General features: G+C 40.2%; 1 protein-coding gene and 2 non-coding genes across 3 annotated transcripts; 1 reads left to right on the top strand and 2 right to left on the bottom strand.

Annotated features, from left to right (window-relative positions):
• Positions 1-1,310: 1,310 nt before the first annotated feature.
• Positions 1,311-3,153, bottom strand: LOC149673261 (zinc finger BED domain-containing protein 4-like). Its single transcript, XM_089840251.1, has 3 exons — positions 2,875-3,153; positions 2,361-2,793; positions 1,311-2,308 (listed from the first exon to the last, which is right to left on the bottom strand). Exons 1-3 carry the CDS (start codon positions 3,151-3,153, stop codon positions 1,311-1,313), a joined length of 1,710 nt encoding a protein of 569 aa, XP_089696377.1.
• A 3,024-nt stretch (positions 3,154-6,177) lies between these two features.
• On the top strand, positions 6,178-6,249 carry TRNAE-UUC (transfer RNA glutamic acid (anticodon UUC)). Its single transcript has one exon. It is a non-coding gene; the product is annotated as a tRNA-Glu (tRNA).
• Positions 6,250-7,685: 1,436 nt separating this feature from the next.
• Positions 7,686-7,758, bottom strand: TRNAV-CAC (transfer RNA valine (anticodon CAC)). Its single transcript has one exon. It is a non-coding gene; the product is annotated as a tRNA-Val (tRNA).
• Between the last annotated feature and the right edge of the window lie 11,369 nt (positions 7,759-19,127).

Below are 19,127 nucleotides of genomic sequence, written 5' to 3'. Positions count from 1 at the left end.
GGTATCTGACGTCCGTTTTCTAAAATCTTTATTATGAAACGAAAGAAGAAGCTGAGGTCAGTTTTCTCAATTCTTTATTAACAAAAGATACTAGGAACTCAATTGTTAAAACCCAAGCAGATCCAATATGGTCCATTGGCTAGGATATCTGGCTTTCACCCAGAAGGCCCGGGTTCAATTCCCGGTATCGGAGATCAGTTTTTCAAATTCTTTATTAAGAAACGATACTAGGAACTCAATTGTTAAAACCCAAGCAGATCCGATTTGGTCTAGTGGCTACGATATCTGGCTTCACCCAGAAGGCACTTGTTCAATTCCCGGTATCTGACGTCCGTTTTCTAAAATCTTTATTATGAAACGAAAGAAGAAGCTCAATGGTGAAAACTCAAGCAGATCCGATATGATCTAGTGGATAGGAAATCTGGCTTTAACCCAGAAGGCCCGGGTTCAGATCCCGGTATCGGAGATCAGTTTTCTAAATTCTTTATTAAGAAACGATACTAGGAACTCAATTGTTAAAACCCAAGCAGATCCGATATGGTCTAGTAGCTACGATATCTGGCTTCACCCAGAAGGCACTTGTTCAATTCCCGGTATCAGAGGTCAGTTTTCTAAATTTTTTTATTAAGAAACGATACTAGGAACTTAATTGTTAGAACGCAAGCAGATCCGATATGGTCTAGTGGCTAGATTATCTTTCCTTCACCCAGAAGGCACTTGTTCAATTCCCGGTATCTGAGGTCAGTTTTCTAAATTCTTTATTAAGAAAAGATACTAGGAACTCAATTGTTAAAACCCAAGCAGATCCAATATGGTCTATTGGCTAGGATATCTGGCTTTCACCCAGAAGGCCCGGGTTCAATTCCCGGTATCGGAGGTCAGTTTTCCAAATTCTTTATTAAGAAACGATACTAGGAACTCAATTGTTAAAACCCAAGCAGATCCGATTTGGTCTAGTGGCTACGATATCTGGCTTCACCCAGAAGGCACTTGTTCAATTCCCGGTATCGGAGGTCAGTTTTCTAAATTTTTTATTAAGAAACGATACTAGGAACTCAATTGTTAAAACTAGGGATGCAACGATGCATCGGCCAAGAATCGGCTTCGGCCAGAATCGGCCACTTGGCCGAATAATCGAATCGGCCGATTTTTCTAAGGTAATCGGCCGATTTTTTTCGGCCGACTCTTTTTGGTTAGATCTGATCTTTTGAGCTAGTATAAAGGAACTAACAAGTTTGCAATTTAACAAATAACGTAAACGTGTGTTACTTTATTAAAAGTCTTTGAAATTGAGTTGGAATTGTAGTTTATTAGTACATATATTTTAGAAGTGGAAGGTTATGGTGAATGAACGCCAGTTTCTCAGCATTTTGTGGCAGCAAACGGTTTCGATGATCTTCGTAAATGTTTCCTGCTTCCGAAAATAGGCGCTCGCTGTAAACACTGCTTGCTGGAGCACTGAGAAATATTTTGGACAAAGATCCCAGGATTGGAAAAGTTGACTTGTTAATTTTCCAGAAGTGGAACGGACACTCTTTGCGTCCAATCAATGCTAGTGCGGAATATGAATTCCATTCGGATGCCAGCTGTTTTTGTTGCGGCGAGGGCTGTGACTCGATTTCTTGCTGTGATGATTCTGATCCAGCTTCATTAAATTGGCTCTCATTGTCAGTTGTGTCAGCGATTTCTTCGTCAAACATTTCCCAGAACGACGCGTGACGGGCTATTTTTGCAGGTTGCGGCCCTTCTACTTGTTCAGGAGCGGGGCAAGTTTCATCTGTCGAGACGATTTCCTCCAACTGTTCCATTTCATTTTGAAGAAATTTTGTAACTAGTTCCACTTTACCCTTAAGGAATGCCATCTTGAATCTAGGGTCCAATGCCGTCGCCAGGACGAAGTGTTTGTTTAGATACACGTCTTTGAATCTTTTGTCCAAAGCTTTCTTCAATGTTGCTTTCATTGTTCCAACGCCTGCGTGAACAGGATTTTCTTTACTCAGGAAACGATTCAACGTGACAAGATTAGGAATAACTTCAGATATTATGGCATAAGAGCTGCTGACTGATCTTGTAATTTCTTCGAATGGTTGTAGAAGGGCTAATGTGGCTTCAAGAAGTGACCATTGGTTCTGTGTCAAATCCTTTACATTGGATGATTCCGTGGCAAAAAGCGCAATGCTTCTCCTTTGCTCAGCCAATCTGTCAAGCATATAATATGTTGAATTCCACCGGGTACTAACGTCCTGAATGAGCTTCTTATGATCCATGCGTAACTCAGTTTGTATTTCCTTGAGACGAGTGCAGGCAACTGAAGAATGATTGAAGTGTCGCAATTCTTTTTGAAACTGCTATCATATCACCAATCGCTCTTTGGCTTCCAATTGAGTCGCCAAATGCCAATTGCAGTGTATGAATAAAACAAGATTCAGACTGGAATCCAGCTTCGTTTACCCCTTTGACAAGATTTGGTCCATTATCTCGAACAATAAGATGGAATTTCTTTTCTTCAATTTTCCAGTCGTCCTTCATCCGGGCCAGCATGTTCGCAATATTTTCTGCATTGTGCCTTTCAGGGAAATGCTGCACGCAGAGCACGGCATGTTCCAATGTAAATTCAGAGGTTAGCCAGTAACCGGTGAAACTAATGAAGCTTTCATTATTATGGTTTGAAGTCCAGATGTCGGTTGTGAAGGAAATAAACTGAGTCATATCGACCCGCTTTTGAATTTCGTTTCTGCATCTTTGATAAATATCAGGAATAATACTGTCACTGAAATATGCCCTAGATGGCACCTGTCCATTTCAAAATTCATCGATTTAGTTATTGTTTCGTTTTCGTTTTAGCTATTAGTACGAAATGGAGCTAATACCTACCTTGTAGTTTGGTAAAATTTTATTTAGAAGGCGGTTAAATCCCACATCTTGCACCATTGAGAACGGTTGGTTATCCAAAGCCATCATCTCGCCAATTACGTAATGAATTTCTCTTGCTCTGTGATCGTTAATGTTCCAAATCTTCTTCTTATCCAGTATGGTTTCGATGGCTGGTTGACGGAAATGGGGCTGTTGGCTTGTTAAGGTCGGTGCGGGGTCAAGTTTTTTGGTCATTTTTCTAAATTCTTCATGATGTTTTCGCTCTAGATGTGCCCGCATGTTCGTCGTGGTTGCCGACTTACCCCTGCCGCCCCGAGATAACACTGATCCGCATAAATTTCAGATAGCTTTGGTGTCGTCGTCGTCAGAAATCTGAAAGTAATGCCAAATGGCACTTTTCCTTGATGATGAACTAGCAGCCATTATTGATGAGTCGATGCTCGATTATTCTGAGAGACTGATAATCTCTCTTTCGGTAGTCGGTACACTCAATAATTCAATATAGTAGAACTTGAGCCGGAGTGTTGATTTAATGTTTAAAAAGCAGTCATACAAATGGAAGGGGAAAAACGTGAGGCTAGGAATTTTATTTTTTATCTCTCTCCCTCGTTTCAGCTAACGCGCGGTTCCCACACTACCGTTAGCTCCCAATCCAGTTGAAAGCCGGTTTTTAAATTTGACGCATGCGCGTGCGCGTGGACACCACGGCGTGTGACTGAGCAAGCGCCGGAGAGAGACGAGTTTAGACATGAAGCGAACCAACCCGCCTATTCACTTTATTACTCCCTCTCGCTACTTCGGATAGACCAAATTCTCCATCAGCCCCCCTTTCAAAAACGTTACCAGTACCAGTCGCTCTCTAAGAGCGTGGCGCACATGCGCAATCGGCGCAACCGAGAGAGAAAAAAATCAGAGAAGTTTGTTTACGTTATTACAAAGCTACAGTAACCACGCTGAATGCTGATCTATAGTCTAGTGTGAGCCTCTAACCGTATTTTCGGGTTTACCCTTTTTGAATTTCCTTCTCAACGGATCACGTGACGTGTTACTCCTCGGCTGTGCGCCGAGGTAGGTGCGCGGGAGAGCCTTGGTGCCCGGCCGTTATAAAGTACCTTCCCCCTTCTATCTTTGACTATCCTTTCGATTTGTGCTCACTGCTACTTCCCACCCGTTCCACAAACAATGTCGCTCTATCACAGTCTGCATTTTATTATTGTCAGCTATCCCTCTAATGTGTTTGGTCACTTTGGTGTCATTGTCTCTAGCGTGTATTCCTGCGGTCCCTTGTTTACTTATAGTAATAATACTTGAAGTCTTGAATGCTACTTCTTGTTTTTAAAAGTATGAGAAAGGAAAGAGGCTTTTTTAGGAAATGAAACTTAAAACTCACGCTTTTATAATAATCAAAAACAATTGTAGCAGAAAGAATGGACAAAATGTGTGTTGAACTAAATGAACTAGTATCTCGGAAACCAAACTAGATAGATTATTGTCCTTAGACATTTTTGACAAGTAGCACTCCTATACCAATGCCTAAAACGTATAACCTTGAGGCTTCGGCCGATTAATCGGCCGAAGCCGATTTTTTAGAGACCGATGCATCGAATCGGCCGATTCCGAAAAATTACGAATCGTTGCATCCCTAGTTAAAACCCAAGCAGATCCGATATGGTCTAGTGGCTAGGATATCTGGCTTTCACCCACAAGGCCCGGGTACAATTCCCGGTATCAGAGGTCAGTTTTCTAAATTTTTTTATTAAGAAACGATACTAGGAACTTAATTGTTAGAACGCAAGCAGATCCGATATGGTCTAGTGGCTAGATTATCTTTCCCTCACCCAGAAGGCACTTGTTCAATTCCCGGTATCTGAGGTCAGTTTTCTAAATTCTTTATTAAGAAAAGATACTAGGAACTCAATTGTTAAAACCCATGCAGATCCAATATGGTCTATTGGCTATGATATCTGGCTTTCACCCAGAAGGCCCGGGTTCAATTCCCGGTATCGGAGGTCAGTTTTCCAAATTCTTTATTAAGAAACGATACTAGGAACTCAATTGTTAAAACCCAAGCAGATCCGATTTGGTCTAGTGGCTACGATATCTGGCTTCACCCAGAAGGCACTTGTTCAATTCCCGGTATCTGACGTCCGTTTTCTAAAATCGTTATTATGAAACGAAAGAAGAAGCTCAATGGTGAAAACTCAAGCAGATCCGATATGATCTAGTGGATAGGAAATCTGGCTTTCACTCAGAAGGCCCGGGTTCAGATCCCGGTATCGGAGGTCAGTTTTCTAAATTCTTTGTTAAGAAACGATACTAGGAACTCAATTGTTACAACCCAAGCAGATCCGATATGGTCTAGTGGCTACGATATCTGGCTTCACCCAGAAGGCACTTGTTCAATTCCCGGTATCTGAGGTCAGTTTTCTAAATTCTTTATTAAGAAAAGATACTAGGAACTCAATTGTTAAAACCCAAGCTGATCCGATATGGTCTAGTGGATAGGAAATCTGGCTTTCACCCAGAAGGCCCGGGTTCAGATCCCGGTATCGGAGGTCAGTTTTCCAAATTCTTTATTAAAAAACGATACTAGGAACTCAATTGTTAAAACCCAAGCAGATCCGATTTGGTCTAGTGGGTACGATATCTGGCTTCACCCAGAAGGCACTTGTTCAATTCCCGGTATCTGAGGTCAGTTTTCTAAATTCTTTATTAAGAAAAGATACTAGGAACTCAATTGTTAAAACCCAAGCAGATCCGATTTGGTCTAGTGGCTACGATATCTGGCTTCACCCAGAAGGCACTTGTTCAATTCCCGGTATCTGACGTCCGTTTTCTAAAATCTTTATTATGAAACGAAAGAAGAAGCTCAATGGTGAAAACTCAAGCAGATCCGATATGGTCTAGTGGCTAGGATATCTGGCTTTCACCCAGAAGGCCCGGGTACAATTCCCGGTATCAGAGGTCAGTTTTCTAATTTTTTTTATTAAGAAACGATACTAGGAACTTAATTGTTAGAACCCAAGCAGATCCGATATGGTCTAGTGGCTAGATTATCTTTCCCTCACCCAGAAGGCACTTGTTCAATTCCCGGTATCTGAGGTCAGTTTTCTAAATTCTTTATTAAAAAAAGATACTAGGAACTCAATTGTTAAAACCCAAGCAGATCCGATATGGTCTAGTGGCTAGGATATCTGGCTTCACCCAGAAGGCACTTGATTAATTCCCGGTATCTGACGTCAGTTTTCTAAAATCTTTATTATGAAACGAAAGAAGAAGCTCAATAGTGGAAACCCAAGCAGATCCGATATGGTCTAGTGGCTAGGATATCTGGCTTTCACCCAGAAGGCCCGGGTTCAATTCCCGGTTTCGGAGGTCAGTTTTCTAAATTTTTTTATTAAGAAACGATACTAGGAACTCAATTGTTAAAACCCAAGCAGATCCGATATGGTCTAGTGGCTAGGATATCTGGCTTTCACCCACAAGGCCCGGGTACAATTCCCGGTATCAGAGAAAGTTTTCTAAATTTTTTTATTAAGAAACGATACTAGGAACTTAATTGTTAGAACGCAAGCAGATCCGATATGGTCTAGTGGCTAGATTATCTTTCCCTCACCCAGAAGGCACTTGTTCAATTCCCGGTATCTGAGGTCAGTTTTCTAAATTCTTTATTAAGAAAAGATACTAGGAACTCAATTGTTAAAACCCAAGCAGATCCAATATGGTCTATTATATAAAAACGTCTTGGTTTGGACCAAGGCCGAAAAAACAAACGATATGTGTGAGGTTTATCAATTGACTGAAGTTCAGATATTGAAATTATTTTCTAGTTATTTTTATCCACTCAATCCTTAATCAATATTTAATTCAATCAACTGATTTTACTGTTAATCGATCTAGTCCCTCTAAATTAATTGAAAAAATTACATATCTACGCTTTTTCAAGAACAATTACATTTTCGAAAACATTTTATCATGAAATTAATTGTTCTTGAAAAAGCGTAGATATGTAATTTTTTCAATTAATTTAGAGGTACTAAATCGATTAACAGTAAAATCAGTTGATTGAATTAAATATTGATTAAGGATTGAGTGTATAAAAATAACTAGAAAATAATTTCAATATCTGAACTTCAGTCAATTGATAGACCTCACACATATCGTTTGTTTTTTCGGCCTTGGTCCAAACCAAGACGTTTTTATATAATATCTGTCACTTCAGTCTTAATGTAATTAAATTTTGAATAATTATGTTTGCTTTACCGTCATACACTTGCACTCTAAAATATAATGGTGCATTCAAACACCATATATGCTGTTTTTTCCAGTGCCAAAAAAGACATCATTTAGGGTGTACTTTAACCCCATTTCTATGATCAATTCACGCCATTTACTAATATTATTTGGAAGTATTAAGGAAATATTAGGCATTTAAGCACCATTTACAGTGGCTTTTAACATGTTTTTTTTTGACAATCTGTTGAAATTCTAATATTACTTAGTTTAATGGTTTTAAAAGTAGGGAAAAAGTATGCTACCTATGTCACATTATTAAACCAAGTGAAGTGAAATAATTGTTAAATATTTATTATAACCACTACACCACAGACACGTGGTAAGTCTAAGTTTTCCAACAGATCTAACTAATTATTATGTCCAATCACGATGGTTAAAACATGTATCTGGGCTCGAACCTGGGACTTTCCGTGTGTGAAGCGGACGTGATAACCACTACACCATAGATACGTGGTAATACTGAGTTTTCCAAGAGATCTAGCTAATTCAAGCGCCCAATCACGATGGTCAAAACATGTATCTACCAGGGCTCGAACCTGGGACCTTCCGTGTGTGAAGCGGACGTGATAACCACCACACTACAGATGCGTAATAACACTGAGTTTTCCAAGAGATCTAGCTAATTATTATGTCCAATCACGATGGTCAAAGCCTTACTTCTGTAATTAACTAAAATTAACATACTTAGACTTAATTGTTTTGATCAAACTGGCTGATAGCACACCCTGAATACTTAATTGTTAATTTAAGATAATTCCGAAAAGTATCTTCGCTGTAGTTTTTAAGTTATCGGTGGGGAAAAATCACGAAAAACCCATGTTAATCTCCATAGGAAATTAGCAAAAGCGGGTGAATATTACTTTAACGTTACAAAACGGTATCAAGTCATATCTACAAGGGCCTACCGGCCCTGTAGAATAAGACCAATCAGCATAGTGAAACACGTGTAGTTTTAGATTTCATAGATAATTTTAAACTAGGACCTCCGACCAATCACATAACGCCCTGCCTTTTCGTTAACAAAACTCTCGTGGCACGCTCCATGTCGAAGGAAATTTAGAACGAGATTTAATTAAAGTTGCCTGGCATGTGACAAACGTGGCCTGAGATATGGAGCGTGCCACTCTAATTTTGTTAACAAAAAGTGTTTGTAAGTATGATTTGTCAGTATTCGAAACAAATAAAGTTTAACTCAGATCTTTATTAAAGCGACTTATCTATACAATGTCTAGTTTCCAACTGGCGCCAGTGCTCTGTTTTCTATGACGTCATCTCTTATCGGGGGCGTATACGCAATTGATAAGCGAGATAATCTTTGACCCTTTTGTCTATTAGGTCTACTACCAACATCTTCCCCTTTTAGTTAGATTTCTATAAAAAATATTATTTAACATTGTGGCTCTTTTGAACTTAAATAGATTAATGATTAACTAAAAGTCATATTATTTAGATTTCTAAACAGAATATAATTTAACATTGCTACTCTTAAAACTTAAATGGATTAATGATTAACGATTAACTAAATGTCACATTCTAATAAACAACAAAACTCAAACACTACAAAAATTAATCTTGACGTAATAAGTTCGACCCTTGTCATTGAGCCTCGTTTCTGTGAGGTTTGTAAAGTCTTTCTGGTGCACGTAAACATCGCACTCCTATCGAAGTTACTGCAGGGTTTGCCCGTAATGTCAGTCTATTTGGATGGATGGGCTGGCCAGTTTCATCCCGAGCTGCTTCATTCTGGATTTGACTCTGTACCTCTCTTTCTCTACCGCCATTTGGACTCAATGATTGCCTGGGAACAATGGTCGGTCGTGTTCTCTGATGTGTCTGACAACTCCGACTACTATTTGATTGGGCTGCAAGTGGCAGCGTCGTCCTGATTTCACTTTTTGTGTTGCTAAGGCTTCTTTGTCTGACGTGGTTGAGAAACGATGCTTGACCGTTAAATGTCGGCACCCATGGATAGGCTGACACTTCCGGCCTACTTAATCTTGTCTCCAGTGGTCGGTAATTTTTGGTGTGAATGACAGTCCTTATCCCAGGAATCTCTCTTAAGTCTTGTCGATTTCTTCGTAGGATATTTCCATGCTCAGTTCTTACTAAGTACGACCTTGGGCCTACTAGTTTTTCACAGGTGCCATTCATCCACGGAGTTTGTCGCTTACGTGGGTTGATTTTAACTTGTTGTCCTTCGATAAGAGGGGCTAGCTCTTTAGTTCCCCGATCGTACCAACGTTTCATGTTTTCCTGCCGCTGGCAAATCAATTTCGGAACATCAGGCACTACATTTGGTTCTAATTTTTCTAAGTTCGTAGGTAGCAACGATTTTGTTTGCCTTAAAAACAATTTTTCTGCTGGCGTGATGCCGTCTTTTTGTGGTGTATTTCTCCAGTCGAGAATGGCAAGCATGACGTCTTGTTTTGCGTAGTCCACCTTCTTCAGAATATTCTTTACTATTTTGACTGCCGATTCAGCCTTGCCGTTGGCTTGGCTGTGGTATGGTGACGTCGTGATATGTAAAAATCCCCAATCCTTTGAGAACTCGGCGTATTCTTGACTGACGAAGTTAGTACCAATGTCTGTGATTAGGACTTGAGGAATCCCATGTCTGGCAAAATGGGTTTTCGTGTGATTTATAATGGTCGTCGTGTTAGAGAGCTTATCCACTTCCCAATAATTTCTGTAGTACCAGACTGCTGTAGTAACCAGATAATTGACATTGTGTAGCGTAAATACGTCCTGTGCGACCATTTGCCATGGCAAGGTCGGCACTTCTAATGGTTGCAGGGGTAAGCGATATTGCTTAGTTAAAAACGCTTGACAAGAGCTACATTGATTCACATATTTTGTGATGTCTCTCTCCATACCCGGCCAGTAGACCATATCTTTGGCTTTACGGATAGTTGCTTGGTGGCCCGCATGACTATAATGGAGGCGTTCCATGATAGTCTGTCGAATTGAGGCAGGAATCAACATGCGTTGTCCTTTTAGGATGAGCCCTTGAACAACAGTTAAGTCGTCTCTCGATTGCCAGTATTGCCGTAAATTCGGCTCTAAGTTTAGCTTTGCCATCGGCCAACCTTCCACAATCAGTAAGCGCAACTTTACCAAAGAATCGTCTTCTTCTGTCGCCTTTCGTACTAGATCTCGCGTCGCCGAGCTTACCGCTAGATAACGTATTGGGTCTACTGCCGCTATTACCTCACAGACGCCTTCTTGAATCTGATAGATATCTATATGTGGCAATTGAGCTGGTCCCCTATGTGGTAAGAACGCTCGACTAAGCATATCTGCGATGTGGAGGGTCGTCCCTTGTTTGTATTGGACTTCTAGCGTATAGGATTGAAGTTTCAACAACATTCTTTGAAGACGTTTCGGTGCAATGCGCATAGGTTTGTTAAAAATCGGTATCAGTGGCTTGTGGTCAGTCTCTATCTTGATTTTCTGGAAGCAGCCGATGTAATGATCCAACCGGACACATCCAAATACGATGGCCAAGCACTCCTTTTCAATCACTGATGGTTAATGCTAGAGACGCATACGCAACAGGTCGCCCGTCCTGAAGTAAAACTGCTCCCAAGCCCGCCTCAGAGGCATCACACTGGATTGTGATTTCCTTACGTTGGTCGTAATATGCTAGTACCGGAGCCTCGGTCAGTAATATTTTCAATATCTGGAACGCTTCTGCCTTCCTGTCGTGCCAGATGTACTCTGCTTTCTTTGCAAGTAGGGCCCTGAGTGGCTCCTTGATTATGGACATTGCCGGCAGATAGCGGTTTAAGTAATTTACTTTCATCGGGTCTGGTTTAATGCCTTGTGCCGAAATTGTATGTCCCATATAAGTCACCTCTTGAAGAGCCAATCGAATTTTACTGCTGCTTAGTTTCAGGTCACCCTCTCTAGCTCGTTGTAGTGTCGCTTTTAGATTTTGATTGTGATCTTTTATCGCTTCGTCCAAAGTTGCGCCACAACCCACAACTAAGATGTCATCATGTATATCGAATACACCTTTCAGACCTCCTAGCAGCTCAACCATTTTACGTTGGAATTCCTCTGGTGCAGAGGAAATTCCAAAGGGCATTCTTAAGTACCGGTATCTTCCAAACGTTGTCCAGAACGTTGTTAAAAAGGAGCTTTTCTCCGTTAACCGGACTTGGTGGAACCCGTCTTTGGCGTCCAACACTGTAAAGATTTTTACATCCGCTAACCGTGGTAAAATATCGTCGAGGGTTGGCATCGGAAATTTTGGTCGTTTAATTCCTTTGTTGAGGTCTTGCGGATCGATGCAAATGCATATATTGTGCGGTTGTTGGCAACTCAGCCGACAGGCTGTATTGGTGAAGTCTTGCAATGGGGCTTCGTTCTTCTTATGGACAATAACCAGACTACTTATCCAATCAGTAGGTGTCGTAACCTTCGTTATTATGCCTCGTTCTTCTAAGTCGTCCAGCTTAACTCTTAAGGGTTGCAACAACGCCACCGAAACCCTACGGGGCGCATGCTGGACAGGCTTAACGGCTTAGTCCATTTCTATCTCATAAGCGCCTGGCAGTTCACCCAATCCTTCGACTACGTCAGGGAAAGCGTCCAGGATCGTTTTTGCGGAAGTAGCGGCAGAAGCAAGTGCCTGTTGGTTGGAGACAACGTCAAGACTGTAACATACATCGTTGACTTGTATGAGGTCCATGTCCACGCACGTAGATGCCAATAAAAGGGGAGGCTTATATTGACCCTGTTCGGATATGATCTTGAACGTAAGGGGATTTACAACTGAGCCGGCTGTACATAACAAAGTGTACTCTCCCAGAACGCTGATAAGTGAGCCATCGTACATCGTGAGAGTGGTTAAGGATTGGCGAGGAAACATTGGCAACGGTCGTCGAATCTTTTGTAAGTCGGTAATGCTCATAACGTTGCACGTCGCTCCTGTATCAAGTTGACATTTTATAGGGTACCTTTGTCCACTTACGGATGACTCGTGAACGTATAGGGTGCAAAAGAGTTTTTTACGTGCTGCTTTGTGACACATCGGATGTTCGTCTAGCTGGAATAGGTCCTCTATTAATTCGTATGTCTGATTACGAGTAATATCTTGAACGAAATTTGCACTTTGTTGGGCCGACTGTTGATCACCCGATAGTGGATAGAGCCCTCGTGGGTAGTGTTGCCCTAATGTATCTGAGGAATGTAGCGGCTGGTCCTGGGCTGAAAATGGTGGTTGGAAGTTGTCTACTTGATAAAAATATGGCGTCTCTGTTGTAAAATTCACGGACTGGTGGTGAGCTTCAGGTTTGCTCCTGCAAACTGCCGCGAAGTGATTCAAGCGATTGCAGTTGTTGCAACGTTGTCCATATGCTGGGCAAGATTCACCGGATTGATGACGACGGTGATACCCGCAGTTAGTGCAACTCGAGGTACTTGGAAATGAAGACCTTTGTCTTGCTTGCTGGTATTGTGGCGGTAATGAAGATGGGCGGCGTCGACACGGCTGCTGAGACTTTTGCCGCGTCGATGCGGCTCCTCGGGAACTAGTATAATTTATGGCCTCGGACGTAAGCGTTGGAACTTCCGTGTCAATCTGGGTTAGTTGTGCATTAGAGGCGGCGGCCACCCGCAATACCTGCAGTACGTCCGACAACGGTGTAAGGTTCGGTGCTTGATATAGGGCTGCTCTGGTTTTCTTATCGTTACTACCCAGGATGAGTTGATCACACATCAGTTTATCTTCTAGAGCGCTATACTGACAGGTCTTGACTAAAGCCCGTAGGTGAATGTAATATTGGTTGCTGGAACGCCATTCGAAATAACTGCCGCTGATAACGGGGGTTCTTGTTCGGTGCAAAGTGAGCTTCCAATGCTGTTAAAATCCCAACCGTCGTGCTGGCATCGGTTAATGATAACTCGAGGTGTCGTAGTACTCGCCGACAGTCCTCTCCCAAAAAGGACCGCAGCGTAGCCACTTGAATGGCTGAAGATTTTTCCGTGATGCCCGTAGCAATAGCATAGTCTCCGTATGCTTCTTTAAAACAGGAGAAATTATCCGCTAAATCACCGGTACATACCATCGGCCTGGGCAACGGCACATGATTCGTGAATCCATTAGAGCGTAGTACGGGGGAGGACATATCTACGGTTGATTATTCGACTTCTGACACCATGTTTGTAAGTATGATTTGTCAGTATACGAAACAAATAAGGTTTGACTCAGATCTTTATTAAAGCGACTCATCTATACAATGTCTAGTTTCCAGCTGGCGCCAGTGCTCTATGTTTTCTTTGACGTCATCTCTTATCGGGGGGCGTAAACGCAATTGATAAGCGAGATAATCTTTGACCCTTTTGTCTAGGTCTACTAACAACAGTGACACTATTTTCATATGGCTTATCCGCTGAACACTGATATTCAATCCTTTGCCGACGATATCCTATGTATCGCATGGGGCCAATCCCGTCAACACCTTCAGGATCAGGGCAATGCTGCTCTTTATTCGGTCTACGGTTGGGGTCAACACAATAAACTTACCTTTAGCGCCCAAAGGTCACAAGCAATTACTTTCTTTCGTCCAGGTTCGGCATTCTAGTGTTTTGGATTCTTCGTTTAAGAAAGTATTGAATTTAGTTTTTCGGTTCCTATTATGGGGAAATCTAACTTTCGGGAAATTTCTTCTTTTATGGTCTAACAAACACCTGGCACATTTCCTTTGAGATTTGTTTGAAGTGTTTAACACTGCTGTTTTTGCGGTCTGTAGAAGAACTTTAGTCCCCGTATTGTTTAAGTTTACTGATGACGCTTGTACTGTAGGAATAGGATTGCTATTTCTTTGTTCACTGTTATTCTGATTTGTATTGGACCCTTTGCCCTGTTTATTTCCATTTACTTTGTTTTGTTCGCATTCGGCGAAATTATGTCTACAATTACAGCGTTTACAGCCCTGATAATTTGAGGGACACCTATTGGTACTGTGGCCTCCCTTTGAATAATTGAAACACCTATTTTCGTTTCGAATGATATTTTTCTTTTCCACTAATTTAAATGCTACGCAATTAGAGGAAGTGTGTGTTTGGTTCTTACAGAATATACAAAAGTAAGCCTTTCCAAATTCTTGTCTTCCTATTCTGTGGATTATACAGTAGCTGAACCCTTATAACCTTTGATATTATTCTTGTTATAATCTCTATTATCTATTCTATCTTATCTATTATATCTATAATCTATAATCTATATTATTAAATATGTTTCACACAGAGAAAAAAGGTACTACTAGGAACCATTTGCCTACCTCCAAATTAGGCAGTCAAAACGTACGAGGATCTTGTCAATCATCTAAACGAAAAACTTAACAACTAAGAAGCTGACATAATACTTCTTGGAGACTTTAACCTCCCAGGTATAACATGGTCAAATTGGAATAACCTAAACTGCACTCACTATGTTAAAAACAAGGCGGAACACATTTTCAATATGTCCCACTTCCTGAATTTACAACAAATAACTAATATTAACAACAACTTCGATGCCATATTGGATGTTTGGATGTTGTCAAAGGTCGATAGCTATGATAGACAACGATTGATAAGTATCGACCTTTGATCATACCGAACTGATAACTAGATTGTAATCGGGTATGAAACATAGCGGGATAAAACTCAGCGTGAACAGTTGTAACTTTTACCAGACACGAATAAACAAATTAAGCAATCTAACATGGTGTCAGAAGTCGAGCTCGCGGCAACTACGTATAAAATCCATGCCGCGTTTAATAGGATTCACGCCATTGCGATAATGACCGCCTCGCACGTACCCGCACCAAGGTCCGTAGAATGTAGTTCAGATGCCGCCTATAATTTGGCCACGTTTAAAGAATCGATCGCTGACTACTCGATGGCCACGGGACTTGACGCTAAAACAGATGCCGTTCAAGTTGCCACTCTTCGATCATTACTGGGAGACGAGTGTCGTAAAATCTTTGAATCTCTCCGCTGCATCGATTTCTACGACAGACGGTATCTTCAATCATACGGCTCTAACTAACCATTTCTCCTCGAGGAAAAACACACTTTATCCACGATATTTGTTTCGCACCGCAACGCAAAACCATCCGAAACCGTCGATCAATTTTATGTCCGGCTACGGACCTTAGTTCGTGCCTGCAAGTATCATGACCTCTCGATGGAAACGGACCTAGTCACTGACCAACTAGTCCTCGCCCGCCGCGACAAGCTGACCCGTGCTGAGTAATTTCGGGCGGCTGACCTTCCCACATTGGCTGAAGCTCTCGCGCCTTCCTGATGGTTGCAGTGGAGCCCACATGACTATAGTGCAGTCTTTTGACTTCAAGGACCCCGGGATTTTCACTCTTTGTTCTTTGTAGATGAGTTCTTGATTGACTGTATATGTTTGACAAATACCAAGATGTCTTTTGATACATGTTCAAAATTTAATTCAAGAAACGTATTCAAATGAAGCGAGTGACGAATTTAATGCCAGTTTAAATTTATTATACGATTTACTCTCGCAATTACTTGAAGAGTAGATGAACCATCAAGTTTTACAGAACATGGAGATGGAGTTCATACCGGAACTTCTTAAATTAATTGAAAGAGGAGTTAAGAACTTAGTTGGGAAACTTGAAGATGTAACCGCGGACGAAACTGAGATTAAGAAATGTAAAAACGATGTCCAAAAAGTTCTCACCCTTTCCAAAATTTCCGTCAGGGTCCTTGAATTATTTTCCATGAATGAATCGGCATTTAACGCTAAAAACGCGATTCAATTGGCTAATGGTCAAGTCAATTGTTGCCTGAAAACTGTAAATCTCTTCAAGACAACGTATTTCGAGCAATTAGATTATGAAGAAGTTCAACGTTATATGTTTAATTATTTTATTAGTCTTAGTAAAGAAATCGGAAAACTTAATGAAAAAATAACGACTAATAACATTTACAATCAGGAAACTCGGTCTCAGGAAGATACCCAACGTGGAAAAGTGTAAACAACAACGGAATTTACGCTAACTGACATTTTATTGGAGGAGTTATCCACGAGAGTTGAAAATCATGAAACAATCGATCAAAACTCCTTTTCTTCTGCGGTTGAAAATCTATGTTCAGTGTTCAGCAAGCCTGTCGATTCAGAAGTCTATACGTGTCTTCCAAAACTAATTTTTTTCGCGCTGTAAGTGATTCGCTTTCCAAATCTTTGAACTCAAAGGAAACGGATAATGACTTTGAAATTCAGATTATCGGCTAAACTTCAAAGTTTGAGATAACAACCCCAATCTAGCTACGACGGTATGAAGTATTTGTTGATCTAATTGTGGAAGTAGACGATTTCATCTACGAAGTTCTAAACGCCGAAGTACATAACAATAAATTGATATCAAAGCCCTTAATGAAAAGTCTTAACAATGCAATCTGCAAAACAAATTATATGAAACTGCTAAATCTTTTGTCCTCGTTACAAGCGCATTTAAAATATTTCGAAGGAAAGGGGGAATCCTGTGATACGAATATTTTATTAACTGAACTCGCCGTTATCTTTAAAGAAAAAGTTGCTACTGTTTATGAAGCTGAAAGTGTTAAATTGATTGAAGGAGACGAAAAAGAACGCAGATATATAAGAAGAATTATGCGCCAAGTAGGTCTCAACATGACATTTGGTTTGTACAAAAGTAATGAAGAAGAAGAAGAAGAAGAAAAATATGAAGTCTAGCATACCAACATGCAGATTTTCAACGAAATGATTGAAGTAAATAAATTCCTAAGCTTGACGTACAACTTCCAGTCATTTGAAACCGTTTAACCAAAGATCCGTTCAGTTTTTTAAACTCTCTTTGAGGGAATGTCACGGACTTAAAACGACTTTCTTCTATTTCTCTTAGCTTCTTGAGAAGGATGTTTTGTTCACGTGGCAAGACAGTTAAGAATCAGTATTCAAACAACTGAAAAAGATGTTAATGGAAGCACCGGTGTTGCGGTATTATAATCATGAAAAGGATGAGCTTCTGCAGATGATCTCTTGTAAATTCAAGGAAGTCGGTGACTTGATATTTGAATTCCGTACAACTGGCCCAGTATGTTCTTCAATGCTGCAAGGGAGTATCTTATTCAAATGAACATGGAGATTTTGAGGCTCAACCTGAAGAAGATTATTATGGTTAACTTAAGCTTAACCAATATTGATAAATATACTGATATACTAATATACAAGTTGGCAAACCAAAACAAACGTCTCCGAGTCGAGACGCAATGAAAGGTTATTCTTACATAATTAAAAAAATATAATTGATGTTAATTACTTAAACCTCGATAGTTTAACTTAATTCTACTGAAGAAACTTAATTCCTAAAATAATTTTAAACATAGCTATTGTTGATGTTTGAATTCTACCGTATGCCTCTTTAATAATTTTTGGAAATTTAGGGTATATAAGGCGATTGATTCACAATAAATGATAAGAAAGCCGCAATTGCGTGAACCTTTGGTTGAAGCCCTGCCATTGGGAGTCCAAAGGTTTCTCGTGACCCTAGCCGATCGCCACGCACTTCTTGATCCTAGTGTTGGGAGTAGAAGGCAAAAATTGCTTACTAGGAACACGTTTGCTCCGATTTGCCAGCTGCGAACGCCGTTACAGACACACACACATACACCCACACACGTCTAGAATAATACCTCTCCGTGACGTCATCGTCACTCAAAGAGGTAAAAATATAATTTGAATAATATATTTTAGGTTTAAAACCCTGTTTGCACTTATTTCGCTTGAAACCGTTTTGCAATACTCAAAAATTAGATTTGCCTTACCTTCCGAGCTGGATTGGGAACTTCCGGTTAGTTTTAGGACAACATATCTTATGGGATGAATTATATATTTGAAGGCAGTCTACAATTGAAGCCTAATAAAGTGTTAATCGGGTAAGTACAACCAGAGTTATTAAACGTTTTCTCGATTTTGTCCACCATTTTCCAAATGTGGCGGAAATTCCACCAAGGGGAGAGTGTGGGAGACAACACCACGTTAAAGAGCGCTCAAAAATCTATAAGTTCTTAAATTTTCTGCTTTGTTTCAATTTGTTCCGGGTTCCCTCAAATTTTGGGCTAAAATGACTGTACTATCTACTACATTTTTAATTCTTAAATTGTTTTAAAGCAAAAAAGATAAATGATTTTAGGCAAATAAAATAGATTTTAAATCAATTTATCAATTGTGAAATTTTTTAACGTCTTTCGTTTCCGGCTTCTCTGATTAATTAGCACTTTGTACGTCAAAAATAGAAAAGGAATGAGATTGCTTTTGGCGGTTATATCTATCGGGCCTGCCTTTTATTCCAGTACTATTTTCTCTGTTCTCAATCTCCGTCCGTTTACGTGTCACATCTAGCGTTGTTCGGTAGGGCTGATTCAAATTACATTATTTCTATCGCTTCAAATTTCAAGACAAAATAACTCCGGGCTAATTCTTAGCGCCTATTGCATATTGCTATGGGCGTGCAATCAATGAATGATTTTTTGACCCAAACACACCTATTGTCCCACAAATATTAGGTGTGCAATAAAAAGATCAACAAAATTGTTCCAGTTCATAGGAAAGAAGTTTGTTATTTACTTTTTTCATTAATCTGTAACCCAAAATCATGCTAGATTATTATTATTCGTAATTGGTATAATATTTGAAAATTAAAAGAGAAAAATAACCAGTAAAGTATATAGGCCGGGGTCACCTTACAATAAATTTAGCTATCCATTGCAAAACGTTAATATGGCCGGAGCCATCTTTTATATACAATATACTGTCACTGGGATACAGCACAGGAAAGACGAGACAATAATAACATTATTATAGCCCAGTAAGATATGCGTTATATAAAGGAACTGTACAAAATTTCATTAAAAACTCCGCTGTAAATTGGATCTAAAGCAGGTCTAAAGCGAAGATTGTCATATGTTTTGTT

This window comes from Phalangium opilio, unplaced genomic scaffold (assembly GCF_054372755.1).
Source record: "Phalangium opilio isolate 3A_F unplaced genomic scaffold, DU_Popi_V2 ptg000053l_1, whole genome shotgun sequence".
Lineage (NCBI taxonomy): Eukaryota > Metazoa > Arthropoda > Arachnida > Opiliones > Phalangiidae > Phalangium > Phalangium opilio.
Note: the sequence above shows the minus strand (reverse complement) of the source record. Positions and strands in the feature narration are given on the sequence as shown.